The 15,920-nt window shown below is 41.3% G+C and overlaps 1 protein-coding gene across 18 annotated transcripts in view; it reads right to left on the bottom strand.

The window, feature by feature from the left end:
- Window positions 1-15,920, bottom strand: part of ENOX1 (ecto-NOX disulfide-thiol exchanger 1) — a 616,720-nt gene that overhangs the window by 164,405 nt on the left and 436,395 nt on the right. For all 18 annotated transcript variants that reach the window (XM_074387775.1, XM_074387776.1, XM_039473378.2 and 15 more), the window contains 2 exons: window positions 14,820-15,053; window positions 3,668-3,880 (listed from right to left, as the gene is read on the bottom strand). In XM_074387775.1, the coding sequence (XP_074243876.1) occupies window positions 3,668-3,880; window positions 14,820-15,053 (447 nt within the window). The remainder of the gene's footprint in view (window positions 1-3,667; window positions 3,881-14,819; window positions 15,054-15,920) is intronic.

Raw genomic sequence — 15,920 nt, 5'->3', positions numbered from 1 at the left:
TGATTCGTTCACCCCAACTCTCCTAATATTTCCTAGCCTCCTACCAAGAATTTGGTAAAGTGTGGCAATTTCCAATAAAAGTACAGCAGTTGAGCTTTTTCTCTGATTTGCTTCATTATACATGCAAGTTGAAACCTTGTTTCCTGTAGATGATTCTCATGTCAATGCCAAACTACTCAATGAGGTCACCAGAAATTTCTGAACTCACTGTTTCAGGGTTCCCTCCTGCCTGTCTTCCGATTCACTCATTCATTCACACACTCATCCACCAAATATTTCTCTCATATTTCTATGTTCTAGCACTTGATATATATTGATGACTAAAAAACGACACATCTCCTCCTTTGTGATGCCTGCTATAATAAATAAAAGCAGACATATCATGAAGTCACTACACATTTGGATAAGTGTTACAAAGGACCTTAATAAGATGCAGCGATAGTGAATCTACTACAAGAGGTGGACCAGAAAGACCTCTCTGAAGAGGTGGCCCTTCAGCCAAGACCTACAGGATAAGAAAAAGCGAAGCATACAGAGTAGGGGAAAGGGCACTCCAGGCAGAGGGAACACAATGTGTAAAGGCCAAATGGTGGAAAAGTCGTTTTGATGGGCTCAGGGGGAGGGGGGCCAATGGAGTTGATACATGGTGAGTCTGAGGATAACTGATGCTAAAGAGGTAGGCACAGAGAGCTCTGTTGGCTAGGGACAGTGAGTATTCTCTAAATGCAAGGGGGAGCTACTCAAGGAATGTTAAGTGGGGAAGACATGATCTGATTTGCATCAGATGAAATGTGAAAAACAAACGAACTAGAGTAGAAGTAGAAAGGGAGGCACTCTGTATTGCAAGAACTGCAACATTCTTCCTAGTAGCCATTTTCCACTCCTGCCTTATTATGATAACTCCAGTTTCACTCTGGAGAGCAGGAGGCCTAGTCAAAAATTGTATTTCTCACATTCTCTGTAGTTAGGCATGGCCAGGTGTCATAATTCTGCCTAATGAGACATATGTGGAAGTCAGCTGGGGATGGATTTTTGGGCAAGTTTTGCTTTCTTGCTATGATGATGAGACTCCTTCCTATGTCTTTGTTCCTCTTTTCTTACATGATTTCAGCCTGGAAAAAGAAGATGTGATGGCAAGCGCAGCAGCAACCATCATAGACAACTATCCAGGAAAAGCAAATAGCACCAGAGAGACCTCAGCCCTGGCAGCCTTGAACCACTGGACCAGTGCCAACACACTCCACATCTGGATTTTACTATGTCTGAAGAGAAAAATCTTCCACTTGTTTCAGATACTGTTTGGCAGAATTTTCTGATACTCACGTGTGGATGCCGTGTCTTACTGACACATCGGGCAACCACAGCCTGACTTGGGTGGTGGCAGTTAAAATGAAGAAGGGTGTGCTGAATTGGGGTATATTTTTGAAGGAAGAAACAATGGGACTTCTTGATGACCTAGATGGAGGTTGTGGTGGTGGGAGATGGCAGATACAAAAAGTACAAGACTTTGGCTTGAGAATTTATGAGAATGGGAAGGAAAAACCAGAAAAGGAACAAGTTTGAAGATTAAAAGCAAAGATTTCATTTTTGGTATTTCAAAGGTGAGGTGCCCAAGAGACAGTCTCCAATCCTGTGGTTTCTAGGAGATAGGATCTTGCTGGCCCTGCTCCACCCCTTCATTTACTCCTTCTCAGGGAGTGATGAGCCCGCCTCCCTGGGAAGAGCATGGGTTCTGCTTGCCTACTCCCTTGCTTAGGCATCCGAAGTGTAGCCTCCAGCGAATGTGGCTGGGGTCTTCACTGCTGCCTGAGGCTGGATGCTCAACACAGCATCCAGCATTTGGAAGCCAATTATTGCTGTAAATCTCCACATCATTTTCCAATTTGGTTTTCATACCAAAAAGTATTTGTAGTCCCCCATGCAACACTTTTCTGTCCACTTCTCAGTTGCTTCAAATATGGGCCAACTTACAGCTGTATAATGACAGGTAGACATGTCGTGTTCTTTCAGCCACATCATAGGGGCCTCATTTTAATAGGTGGCTCTTTCAATAGTTACTGCCAAAGAAAACTCTCACCTATTCTAGCCCATTGCTGCCCTCTTATCTTTATTGTTAGAGCCAACATTGGGTCTCCTGTGCCCGTTGGGACTATACACTGCATGGGAATTAGAACTTATTTAAAATTGATGCCAATCAGTGAAAGGTAAACATACAGTAATCATCTCACTGTTCAGGCATATGACTTCTTACCATAACTTACTTTACAGAAACTGTATTATTAGAATTGTTTTACTCTACTCTCTCTCATTTTTCTCCATTACTAGTTCATTCTTACCTTCCCTCTATCCACTGATCCATTCTCTTCTTCCCTCCTTTAAAAACTGCTGTTAATATTACTTCTCTGTATTCTATCCTAATAACCTTAGAGTTTCTAGACATACACTCTTAAGTAAAGGGCTGCTCCTCAAGGCTGGTGAATCTAGGTAAGGTGGTCTGGTATCAGTCTGTGTAAAGACAGAGCAGTCATTTTTCCTATTCCTTTTCTTTAAAGACAGATTGGTCTTATGCTGGATACTTGATCACTTATTAAAATTCACATTTGAGAATTTGTTACATGACATGCTATGCTGCTGCAGAACCTGTCTTTTGATCAAGTCATATAAGATATTTGTACATTTAAGATCTTGGTTTTGTCCACCCTTCCACCCCATCCTGACAGATACAGTATTTCTTGTGTTTGCACTGATGAAAGAGATGATAGGCATTTTGGCACATGATAGCACAGAAAATAGGACTTATCTTCAGAATGGATATATACACCCCATATGTCACTGTCGCATAGGGCCCTGCACCTGGTTCGGAATGGAGCGTGGCATTGTTACAGTGTCATTCAGTGGCTTTTACCAAGCAAGAGAACATCAGCAGCTGTGATGCATTATGCTGCCGTGACATTAACTACAGACACAGATAGAGTGCCCATAAGAAAAATATACGCCCTTTTTTTGGAATAGAGCCTGGGTAATTACCCTGACTATTGTTCTAAGAGAAAGCCCCATTTACACCCCTTCATCATTTAGACTCTGGACATTAAAAAAAAAAAAAATCACAGGCATTAAGTAGTTAAGGCAATTTGCTTTCCAAATGAAGAAAGGATAAAAACATCTCTACTCTTGAGTTGGCCGTTTTGACAGCCACAGCTCACCCAAATAAAAGATCCTGAGGAGTTTTTCTGGTGGTACCCTTTTCCTACACAGAGCCCAAGGAAAATGTGTTCAAGTTTGCTTCCTACTGTCAGCACTAGGAGGACACAGGGGTCTGTGTGGACAGCCTGCAGATGAAGAGTGGCGGCCCTGCAGCTCTGATATGAACTGTGGTGGCTCCAGCAGGCACAGATGCTTCTAGCTGCCCTGCCCTGGGGGCCAGGCTTGCTGTTCTGAGGAAAAGCTACAGAAACGTTGCTCACCTTGAGAAGTAAACTCTCAGGGCAGGGTCCGTGTTCTTCCAAGTTGCCACAGAACATGAAATAGGTTATGAAGTTTGCCATTGAATATGAAGTAAAAATGGGAGATTATTGAACTACTTACCCCCAAATGAAAAAATAAAATTAATGAAAAAGAAAAGGCAAAAATCACAACAAAAAAAAATGGCCCCCAAAATTTTACTTACATTGAGTGAGAATCCCAGTTAAGGCATTTTTAAAATTCTCCTTGGCTTCCTCCATCTCTTGCTCATGGGTGGCTTTTTCATTCATGAGCCGGCGGACGTGGCTGTTGGCTGACTGTACCATGGAATAGAACTGGTTTGCAGAGCGCCGATTCACTTCCCCTCGTTCAATCCAGGAAAGTAACACTGTGATAGCCTCTGAAAACTTGCTATCATCTGGAAATGGAAAACCACCGAGTACAAATAATGCCAAGATGAGAAAATACACTTTATTCTTGTTCCTCTCAAAAGACAGAGCATAGTCTAACCTACTGGATATAGTTTCAGAACTGAACAAATTGGCTTTCCTGAGACTGACTGCCGTATAATCACTTAACTTCTCTTTTCTCATCTAACTCTAAGGTGCCACAGAATCACTCAAGAGGTTCACACTCTCCTCTACCAACTCCATGAGCTCAGCTCTAGGAGATTTGTTCTAGACATTCTTAGGCATAAGTTCCAGCCTCATTCTTCCACCAAATCTTGATTTCTCTTTCTTAAGACAGACTTGAAAAACTGTTATTAACCTACTGGGTCTCTACTTCATTTCTTTTTTTCCTTTATCGAAAATATTAAACAGTGTTACCAGTTTTCTGATTTATGGAATCAGCTGAGTTAGTGTTAAAATGTGGAAGAAAGAACGGATTACTTTAAAACTGGTTGTAATGTATGGTATTGTTCCTAAGACAAGTAGTAGAAATAAGTCAGTTCTCATTCTACTGTAGTTCAAAACTGATTTCATTTTAGGGCTAATACCACATATTTAATTAAGCTGAAAAATAGAATATTTCCTAGTTTTCTACAAAAGAGGACATGTTTCCTGATGTGTTCAGTGTTTGCTTCAGATGGCTATGGAAAGCCCATTTGAAGCTGGTTTGGGATATATGTGTGTGGTGCTGGAGGCATAGGAAAAGGGAAACGAAAATAAGTGGTCAAGTCTATTTCAAAGGAAACAGACTTGCCTATTTGGGAATGGTTACTGGAACAAACCTGTATTGTATGGCTTGGAGGTGGAGAAAAAGGAAGTCTGCGGGTGATTAGGTTAATTAGAACTGGAAGTTGTATGTCAGTTGTTACAACATTAATCAATCTGACTACTGCTGAAGGCTCACTGCCTATTTTCCAGGCAAACCTGAGGGAAGAAGCCTTTCATTTATATTCTGCAATCCCTAGAAAATGTACTTTAGGGAAAAATATCCTACTTTTCTTTCTTTTTTTTTTTTTTTGAGATGAAGTCTTACTCTTGTTGCCCAGGCTGGAGTGCAATGGTGCGATCTCAGCTCACCGCAACCTCCGCCTCCCAGGTTCAAGCTATTCTCCTGCCTTGGCCTCCTGAGTAGCTGGGATTATAGGCATGCATCACCATGCCCTGCTAATTTTTTGTATTTTTAGTAGAGACAGGGTTTCTCCATGTTGGTCAGGCTGGTCTTGAACTCCTGACCTCAGGTGATCCGCCCACCTCGACCTCCCAAAGTGCTGGATTACAGGCCTGAGCCACCGTGCCTGGCCTAATATCCTACAATTTTACAAGTAACATAGGTAGACTTTGAATTCTAAGAATCAGGAACAAAATTAGATTGAAAGATTCAGATTCTTACCCATTCATTTAAAAAATTCTGAGTGCCTACTGTGTGCCAGGCACTGTCCCTCCACTGGAGGGGCATCAGAGACATCTTTATGTATTGTTTACATATAAACATATATACATTCCACATGAATAGGCAGCTGGAGATTCATGCTTGAGAAAATGATTTTATTTTACTCATCAGATATTTAAAATCAACCATTGAGTTGTTATTAGTATTTTACACACCATATGAAAATTTCCCACCATTGAGTGCTTTGTAAATTTATAGTGTGCTTTACAAACATTCATCAGTATCTTTTCTCATGAGGACCTCCTCCCAGACAAGGGTACAGCTTCCTTAGTATGGCTGATGTTTGCCCACGAGGTGCGCATCCTGAATGAAGGTGGGGCTGAGCCGGATTCAAGGTCCTGCAGCTAAGCTCTGCCTTCCTCAGGGAAAAAAGCAGCTTTTAGGGATGTGCCCTAAGAATGCTGCTCAGCCACCATTCTAAGCCCTCTCCTGCTGCACACAGGCCTTCTAGACTTGGGGATCAAAGCTTTTTTATGAGCAAACCTGCCCCCCTGCCCTCATACTTTAACCAGAGGAGATAACTGGCCTGGGAACACCCACAAAACATCCTGTCAGTGACAGACTCAAGTTTCCTTGAAAATCTCAACCCACAGGCACAGAACACACTTACTGAGTATTGTAGCCAGCTTACATCATTTTGTTAACTTTGGAATTTCAGTCTAAGTTCAACCTTCAGTGAACTCCAGCTGCAATGGTTTCTTATCTCATTTCATGGACCGGAGCGGCTTGTATAAGATAAAATCCATCACACAACTTAACATTATGTTCAGCCCATGGAGAGGCCCATAATTTAGCATTATGTTTGTGAGAGGCCCACTGCGACCGTTCCAGGCAGAATAAATTTTGCCTCCATCCACTCTCTCTACCTCTCTCCCCACCAATATATGTTAGGAGAATGGACCTCAGAACAGACAGTAGAAATAAACCTAATGCTGAGAAGAAATCTTTTTTTTTCCTCTTAAAAGATAACAACAGAAAAAGAGACACTGACTTCATATAGCATTTTTCCCCCTTTGCTGTGACTTTCGTGTCTATGTAACACAGAGAAAGAAAAATCCTTAATGCGTTTGTCATGAGCTTTATAGGGAGGGAGCATAATGCTGTTCGTCTCTTTCTCCCACAGCGGTATTTCCTTCTCTTGCTTGGGGTGCTCAGTTCATAAATAGACTAACTTTACTATCAGGAAAAACACACTTAAATTGTAAAAGTGTATGTTTGCTCAAATGGTCTGAAAGCATTTGATTGCTCTTCACACCTAGATCCAGATCACAGTAAGTTCACTAGCAGACTGTCATTTCAGAAAGAGGAAACAATATTCTTAGGATTAAGCCACTGAAAATACATGATTTCAAAAGTAAGTATCCAAGAGATTTTCTAACATGTTAACAAGTACTAGGAGGCAGAATTCCATTAGCCTAAAAGAGGAATATAGTTTTGAAAACTCCCAATTTCATCTTCATTTCTGAACTTTCTGAAACTGACAGGGCGACATATGATTGATGTACTGACATTCAAATTAAATTAAAAAAACATTAGTTAAGGCATGCTTGATAACGCCAGTCAATATTTGTTGCCATGTAAGAAGTAACTTTAATTTATATTAATTAAGACTAAGCCAGTAACTCTCTCTGGATGGCTACAGGAGGATATTGGGAGTGGTCATTTTCAATACTCAACTGTAAATTCAATTTTGTATTCAGTGGAAAGATCACTGAGAAAGCAGAAAACAATATAAACTAATTTAAACAGGATTTAGATTGCAGCATTATTAAAGCTATTCATGTGGAAAGAAATTAACACTGCTCATAAAAATCACATCAAAGACGCACTTATAAAAATTCCAAAGACTTTCTGCGAACATGCTCAGGCATGACTCTGAACGTGGATGCACTTTAGAAGCTAGAATGTGCAGATGTGCTTTTTCCACAGTAAGAATTGGGAAAAACTGGTTTATTACAGAGTGAATATAAATCATTTGCTCATTAAAAATTGCCACCATTTCTATCAGGGTATACAGTGTTAACGCACCTGAGTTAATGCACAGGTTCATTCACCGGGCTTGCCTTTTTCCCCCGCTTCCATCCGTCCGCCGCTTCCTTTGCCATAGCCCTCTTTGTTAAACACCATGGCATGCCTCCCTGCATTTGCTCATGCTGTGTGCTTATCCTTGGGTCTCTCACACTCCTGGTCCCCCTGGTCAGCTGTTACTCTTCCCTCAAGATTCAGCTTAAGTGCCCTTTTGTAAAGAAACCTCTTCTGCAACTCTGGGATGAATCAGGTGTCTCTTTGCTATGTTTCCACAATTCCCACATATCCTGCTTTAAAGCATTAGTCACCCTGTATAGTAATTGTCGGTTTACAGATCTGTCTCCAGTTTTGAGGGGCTAATAGGAGAATAAAATTTCCAAAGCATATTTCGATCTTCTGGTTACTCCGAGTTTTTCCCGTTGTATTTTATATTTTATTACACTCTGCAATAGTTCCTCCTTATCCACAGTTTCACCTTCTGGGGTTTCAGTTACCCCAGGTGTCAGTTAACTGTGATCAACTGCAGACAAAAAATAATGGAAAATTGCAGAAATAAGCAATTCATACATTTTAAATTGCACACTGTTCTGAACAGCATGATGAAATGTCACGCTGTCTCACTCTGACCTGACCAGGATATGAATCATCCTTTGTCCAGGGTACCCACATTGTCTGTACTACCTCCCTATGAATCACTTAGTAGCCACCTGGGTTATCAAATCCACTGTAGTGGTATAGATGTGTTTGAGTTCAAGTAACCCTTATTTGGCTTAATAATGGCCCCAAAATGCAAGAGTAGTGACGCTGGCAGTTTGGAAATGCCAAAGAAAAGCCACAGAGTGCTTCCTTTAAGTGAAAAGGTGACAGTTCTTCACAATAAAGAAAGAAAAAGAATTGTATGCTTAGGTTGCTAAAATCTAGGGTAAGAACAATATTTTAATCTGTGAAATTATAAAGAAGGAAAAAGAAGCTTATGCATAGTATATATATATAGTGTTCAGTACTATCCATGATTTCAGGCATCCACTGGGGATCTTGGAATGTATCCCTCAAGGATAAGGGGAGACCAGTGTATTCCTAATAGATTTGTAGCAATTAATACTGGAAAGATACAAATATAATGATTAAAAGTCAGGGAACATCATAGTTGATAATAAACATTTAAATTTCCTGTCAAAGAGTATTTTTACATATGCCATTGTCTACCAGAGAGAGATGTTCTCATGACAATTAAGCTGGATGATCCTGTTATACTTCAGGCTTCTGAAGTCATTATCACTGGCAATGAAAGTTAAAAGTGATGTCAGATAATCCCACAGAAGCAAGGCCCTCTGTAGTGAGACACTAAACAGTTTATCAAGTAACTCAAAAATGTTTTTGAAAGCATTTTTAACCATTGGAAGGTAATTGCTCTTTAGCTTTGTGAGGAGTAAATAATATTATAATGATACTATCAGATGTCACCACTGGAATCCACACCCATCTCATTTCATATCTGGTTATTCCAGACTTTGTTAACCTCATTCCCGATCCTTCTCTTCCACGTTTGAAAACTTGGCCCGTAGTAGGATTATAAAACTGCATAAGGGAGAACTCTTTGCTCTTCAAAGACCAGATGCAGGAGCAGCCTTTGGGAGCTTGTTAAAAATGCAGACTCAGCCTTTCTCACACCTCCAGTATTGGAATCTGCATTCTATTCCAGGTGATTTGTATGCACATGGAGGTCCGAGAAGCACTGAAGACAGGACTCAGTGAAGGCCAGGTAAACTGGTTAGGAGCTGACCCGAGTTAAGAGATAATGAAAACCTGAAGTGGAAGGTAGCGGCTGAGATAGTAGAGACTTTCAAAAGGAATAGACGTGATTCTTCAGAGCTTTATGAGTCTCTGTCCCTGTCCCCATGCCCAATTACAGAATAGCTGTGACTTCTACCCAGGAAAAAAAAAAAGTGTTCAAGACTTGGAAATAGGCATAGAGATGACTACAGACCCTTGCTATGGAATGCTGGGCACGAATTACCTAATTCTACAGGGTTGGGAACCTTTAATTCTTTGGCAAATCTCTGACTAGGCTATTTTGCAACTCTGTAGGAGTGGAAGATAAATTGTGGCAAACTGATAACAATACAAATAATTCCTCTCTGTAACAACGCACATGAATTTTTATTCAGTAGAAAATGTAAATCTTTATAAAGCAAATTCTCCTTTGAAACAGTTTTAACATTTTATTTGGTCTCCTCATTAATTAGGGAGTTAAATAAAATCATTGGCACATGTTCACTTTATATTTGTAAGACAGTCATGATTTCACTGCCACAGTATCGTCTGAAAGTCCAGGACATGGCACAAAGTGGTGGGTACCTGGTGAATTTTAATTAAACTGATATATAGATAATGATGGGGAAAAGGAACTCAAATTGGTAAGTGTTTTTTTCCTCCTGCTTTGTGTGCATAGGGAGATGCAGCCCTGAATTTCAGAACAATAGATGGGATAGGAGCCAAGCCAGAAGCACTGAATATGAAACTTAGGTGGGCTGCAGTATCCTTATTTACAGCTGGATCTATAAAGGAACAACAAGGTGGCAGGGATTTTTTTTTTTTTTTTTTTTTTTGAGACGGAGTTTTGCTCTTGTTACCCAGGCTGGAGTGCAATGGCGCGATCTCGGCTCACCGCAACCTCCGCCTCCTGGGTTCAGGCAATTCTCCTGCCTCAGCCTCCTGAGTAGCTGGGATTACAGGCACGTGCCACCACCATGCCCAGCTAATTTTTTGTATTTTTAGTAGAGACGGGGTTTCACCATGTTGACCAGGATGGTCTCGATCCCTTCCTTGACCTCGTGATCCACCCGCCTCGGCCTCCCAAAGTGCTGGGATTACAGGCTTGAGCCACCGCGCCCGGCGGTGGCAGGGATTTTATATCTGAACAGAATGAGGGAAAACAAGACATTCTAAAACACTTTTCTTTCCAAAGAAATGGAGGGACACACACATGTGTACACACATACAAACACAAGGAAAGGTGTGTCTATAGTTATCACTGATTTCTGGCTCCAAAGATGGCTGGAAATTGCTCATAGTGTACAGTTACATAGTCGTCTAAGCAAATTTGGAATTTCAGTATGGTCACAACATTGCTGCTATCACAATCCCCAAATTTCTGTACATGTCCCTAAACAAGTCTCCTTTTCCTGGCTGCTCAATTAACCCTGCATCAAATGACGAGATCGCAGACAGCATAAAAGGTTAAACAAACAGTTAGTGTTCCCCTCTAGCTACTAAACACACATGCAATCTCTTAACTATTTGGAAGCTATAAAAATGGGAAAATTAAGAGGGCAATATGAAAATGCTGATTATTCCTGCTTCAGGGTCAAGCAAAATGTTTCTTTTCTTTCTTTTTTTTTTTTTAATCTATCCAGTAAGCAAAATGTTTCTAATAAAACAGCACATCTTGCCTCTATGAAGGTCAATAACATGTAAGGAAGTTATTTGCAAACAGGCTTCTATGTTTCATATTTCCCTTACCCTATGAAGGAAGCCTGGCTTCTAGCTAATGGGACATCCACTTGGCTCATAACTTTATTGATTTTTACTTTTGTGGAACCATAAATATTGACAACCATCTCAGCAAAATGCTGGTACCACATCTGTCCATTCCTCCCTCTGGCAGACTGACATGGGCCATTCTATATGCAAATCAGAGTCCAGTTCTTTGGAAATTACGAATGCTGATCCCAGGAGGATGATATTCTTGTTGACACATCAGGGAATCTCAAAGGCACTGCTTGCAAGGTTTTGTCAGGACTTCACCTGATTCAGAGAGGAACTCTTCACTTCATCACAAAATGAAAGATTATGTGAAGCTTTCTAAGGGGGTAAAAAGTACACAACAACTTTTAAATGCTCTTGCCAAGAGACATCCCAGTGAATTAGAATATAATCCTTCTTCACTGTCTAATCAATCTCTTCCTTCCACAGTCCAAACACGGGGCTCCCCCGGGGTGGATGGTCCATGTTAGACACACCGAAATTCATTATCTCATCTGCCTGGTGCCACTGTTTCCAATAAAGTGTAATTATGGTGTTATTGAGCTCTTTCTCACTTTCTCAAAGCCATGCTATAAACTTTGGGTTTGTGAGCAGTTACTGCTGACGGTCTTCATTAAGTTGAATTGTCTCAGAACAATGTCTACTTAACCAGCAAGGTGCCTACTAATTTTCTTTTTTAGAATTTGTATTAATTTAACAGGCACTGAGTGACTCCATGTCTCAGACACTACACAAACACAACATAGCGTTTCCTCTGGTTTCAGATGGTCAAGTAGCCAGTGAATGGGATAGCCTGGTCCAGAAGATCCTCCCTCTCCCACTCCGACACTGCCCATCTGGGCTGGCTATCTCCCTTGTGGCAGCACTCTGCACTTCCCACATATAACAAGGGGATTATTGTATTTATTTTAATAGTGCACTGTTATAAGTAGCAAATGTAAGGTGACTTATTATCGCCTCTGTCACTGAAGACACCTAAATTCTTTGAGGCAGGGGCTTGTTCACTGTTGTCCTTTCCACCAGCGGCTTGGACAGTGCCAGGCATGTGGTAAAATGCTAATTAACGAATACTTCTTGAGGGATTCGAAGGATGGCTGAGCACACATCACATCATTTCCATGTACTTCTCATCATGCCCAGTAGAACTGCTGGCCAGAAATTCAACATGCTCATAGATCCAAATAGCAGAAGAGAGAAAAGAATTATTTTACTGAGCACCTACTATGTGCACAGTTTCAGCACTGCACAGGACATGGAGAGGGCCTTTTGAATCATAAGAAAGACTTCATTTTTACAGATTTTGCTGAATAAAGCTGATTTTCAAAGAGAAAAATTATAAGAATAAACAAGTATGATATAAAATAGAGGAAAAGTATCTGTAATAAATCCAAGATAGTAGGATTTCTCAGGGGGGGAAAAAAATCAAATCCAATTAGGTTATTTTCAGATTGCATTTCCATTTCCTTTCTGACACAGATTTCTTTACCTTAGGTCTTGACTATATTTTATGTCCCACATCAGTCAAATCATCTTCAGGGAAACAGTGTCCTCAGCTCCTCCTGTCTGGCTTTGCAACATTATAAGGAGCATGGAGTGGATTTCCTCTCTGAGGCAGCCAATTTCCTAAGCAATTAAATGCTGTTTATATTCCAAACTCTAAGCTTGGGTTGAAATTGTCAAGCTTCATATTACCTGACTCTTGCCTAAGATGTATCCCCATCTAGTTCATTCTACTGTAACAGCCATCTATTAAAATTTCCAATCTGTTCTTTCCTCAAGGGATCACACAGTACTTGGCAAAGATACAGCTTCTGAATTCCGCAAATTATACTCATCTATATAAATATATGTTTTTGAAATGGCAAGGCTTGCAAATTACTTTACCAAATTGACATCCCAATCTGTTATCCTCTAAAAGGAGAGGCAAATGCCACGTACTTCATGCGTGTGGAGACACTTCTGTACTGGATTCTTAAAAACAACATAACCAGATGATACACTTTAATGAAACTGCTCCATGAGGTCACAGATCCAGGTGCCAGTTTTTGTCACTTCTAGGCGTGGACAAACTGAATCCAGTTTAGTCTGTGTAGATCATAATCTGATACCACACAATATATTGGATATTAAAAAAAATTATTGTTCCAGTGAATATTCCTTGTTGAGAACCTTGATGTGTCTCATTTTGGCCACTCCTTATGGTTTCCAGGCTGGATGGAAAAGTGAGATGATGTCTGTATCAGCACTGCATATGCTTTTTTTTTTTAAAGGGACAGCCACAGCCTATGTATTTACATCAGGAAGACATGACTTCTCAAAGCAGCAGAACACATCACAGGAGCATCAGCAGGAAGCATTCCTTGGTTATGGTGTGGGCATTTCAGTGGCAACTGCAGTTGATTAAGGATTCTCAAAGCCCTGGATGGAGGATGAAGATTGGAAGCATAGTGCCCTCACCCCCACTTTTTTTTTTTTTTAAGCATAGAATGTCAACTTCCTATCTTCCTAAAATAGGTGTTAGGCAGCTTTTCATGCATTTTTATTTTTAAGTGGAAATATCCAATCCACTTTATACACTGGCAGCAATACACCAGCCATGTTCTAAAACACTTGAATGATCAGTCACATCCCTCCTCTTATCAGAAATCTGTTATGGCTTCTCCACTGCTTATGAAATAAAACCCAAATCCAACAATAACCTTCAGGGGTCTGCCATCTGGCCCAGATTGCCATTACAGCTTTACCTCACTCTAGAAGGGCAGCTTCTATGCTGAATTCCCTCTGCTTCTGTGGGTTTTTATTCCCAAATCTCCAGCCTCTAACTAGAATGCTCTTATGACTTTCTTTTTCTCCTGGGGGAAAAATTTTATTTATTCTGCAAATTTCAAATTATGCCTCCTCTATGAAGACTTTCTTGATGCTTCCATCAACATTATTTGCACTGGCCCCTGAGTTCCCAAAGCATGTTGCATATAACTTGGTTGACAATCACGCCATTGGCATGGTATTACAGTTAATTGTTTATCTGTAGACACCTACATGTGGCCAGCAACTCTGACTTACGTTCTCTCATCAAATCCTGACAGTGCTCAATGACCTGAGCAGGGTCTGACCATCATTTGCCTACAAAATGCCCATATGTTGCTCAGCTCACACAACTTTGGCCAATAATAGAACTGAATTCACATGTCATCCCAACTTCAAAATCTGGCATCACTGTAGTTCGCAGGGGCAGGTACTAAAGCCTTCCTATGTCTTTATCTCCCTCAGCACAAAACACCATGGAGGCCCTCAGAAAACATTAGAGGAAATAAAACATACTCTCTTGCTAATCATCCTGTAAAAGCTCCACGTGTCCCTTCAACGGCATCTCTGAAGACCGGAATCCCATTCTATGTTTCTTTTCTGTCCTCCGTGGACCCTAGCACCATGTCTGCTGTTTTGCCTTAAGAAGGCTTTAAGAGTCTGGTAAACATGCGCATTCTTTATAGAGCTGGAAGAACACTTAGACCGCCCCACCAATGGCACAACACTGGGTCAGAAGATAATAGCCTGCTTTGGGGGCCTTTCTGTCCCATCATTCAGTGAGATCTGTTGAGTGACTGTACATATACTTTCATGGAGAACACGGGTGAACATGCTGGAAAGGGGCAGGGCTCTGTCCCAGGCAGGAAGATGGAGCCCAGGTGTCTGCGGCTTCCAGGGGACTCCCAGCTAATCCCACCCAACTCTGCAGAGTCTGCACTTACATGAGCCTCTTAAAACCTTTTTAAGACAGAACAGACATTGTACTGAAGGGTCAATGGTGAAGAGGCAGGAAAAACGCACAGTGCATGTCTGGGGATCCCTGTGGAGGAAAAAGAGCCAGCGTAGGTGGCACATACCTTTCAGCTTTTCGGCCAGCAGAGCGGCTTCGTGCTCCGAGTAGTGCATTATGGCGGGCGGGGACGGGGGCCGGAGCCGGTCCTCCTCCAGCTTGCGCCGGTGCCGCTCCTCCCGGGCACGCATCCTCTGCTTGCATTCCCACTCATAGAAGTCATCTCTGGCCTGGGCAAAGTCCACATGAAGGCGGCCTGAATCCTTTTTGTCGGTGCTAGACCCTAATCGCATCCTGTAACCTGAAACCAATGGAAAATCTGGTCACACCATAATGTCACAGTGGCCACACGTTTTTGGTCCAGACCTCCAAGGCACGCTTAGGCAAATGCTCACTTATGTCTTTGACGTCACTACGGATACATTTCCCATAGGAGATGGGAAACGACTATGCTTTTCCCCAGCAATCCTGAAGCTCTCCAAAGTTAGGGCTATTACAGGTTTGGGGATAAACACACCTTGGAGAGTTGTCTCAGAGGGATGCTTACCCATCTTCCAAACCAGTATCCCCAAGAGAGGATGATCCTAAGAACTAGAGGCTTATCATGGTCATTCCTTCTTCTCCCTGGCTTCTAGGAAGCTCAGAAACAAATTTGGCATGAAGCACTTTTTTTTCTCTACCTTTTTATGGCCTTTATTTTATTTTATTTTCAGTTTACTATAATTCTATTGTATAGGTGAAATATGAGTAAATACAGAGTATCTATGATATTTTAAAAGATCTACAAGGTGAACTCTGGAACACCTCACTCATGGGCTATTGCTACATTTCCCTAGAAAATGCTCCTGCTCAATTTTCTCAGCGGCTGCAAAAGCCACAATTACCAAGGCAATTTTGCAATGCTGTTTTATTTCCACTTATCCTCTGAGGCACGCAGGAGAATATTTTACCTTCAATCAAGAGCCCTCACCGCTGCCTTCCTCACAGCCCTGCAGCACCTCATCTGGTATGCAGTACCACACAAATTGTTCTTGTAATCTTTTAAGGCCACAGGAGCCTGTGCAAAAGCCTAGAGCTAGACAAAGAAAAAAATGGGCCTGGAACTCTTTGGGGGATTCACTGTGAGCTACCCAACTTATATAAAGATTATGAGCAGAAACTTGATCTG

Source organism: Saimiri boliviensis, chromosome 16 (genome assembly GCF_048565385.1).
Source record: "Saimiri boliviensis isolate mSaiBol1 chromosome 16, mSaiBol1.pri, whole genome shotgun sequence".
Taxonomy (NCBI): Eukaryota; Metazoa; Chordata; class Mammalia; order Primates; family Cebidae; genus Saimiri; species Saimiri boliviensis.
The sequence above is the reverse complement of the archived record's forward strand: the minus strand, read 5'-3'. Positions and strand labels throughout refer to the sequence as shown.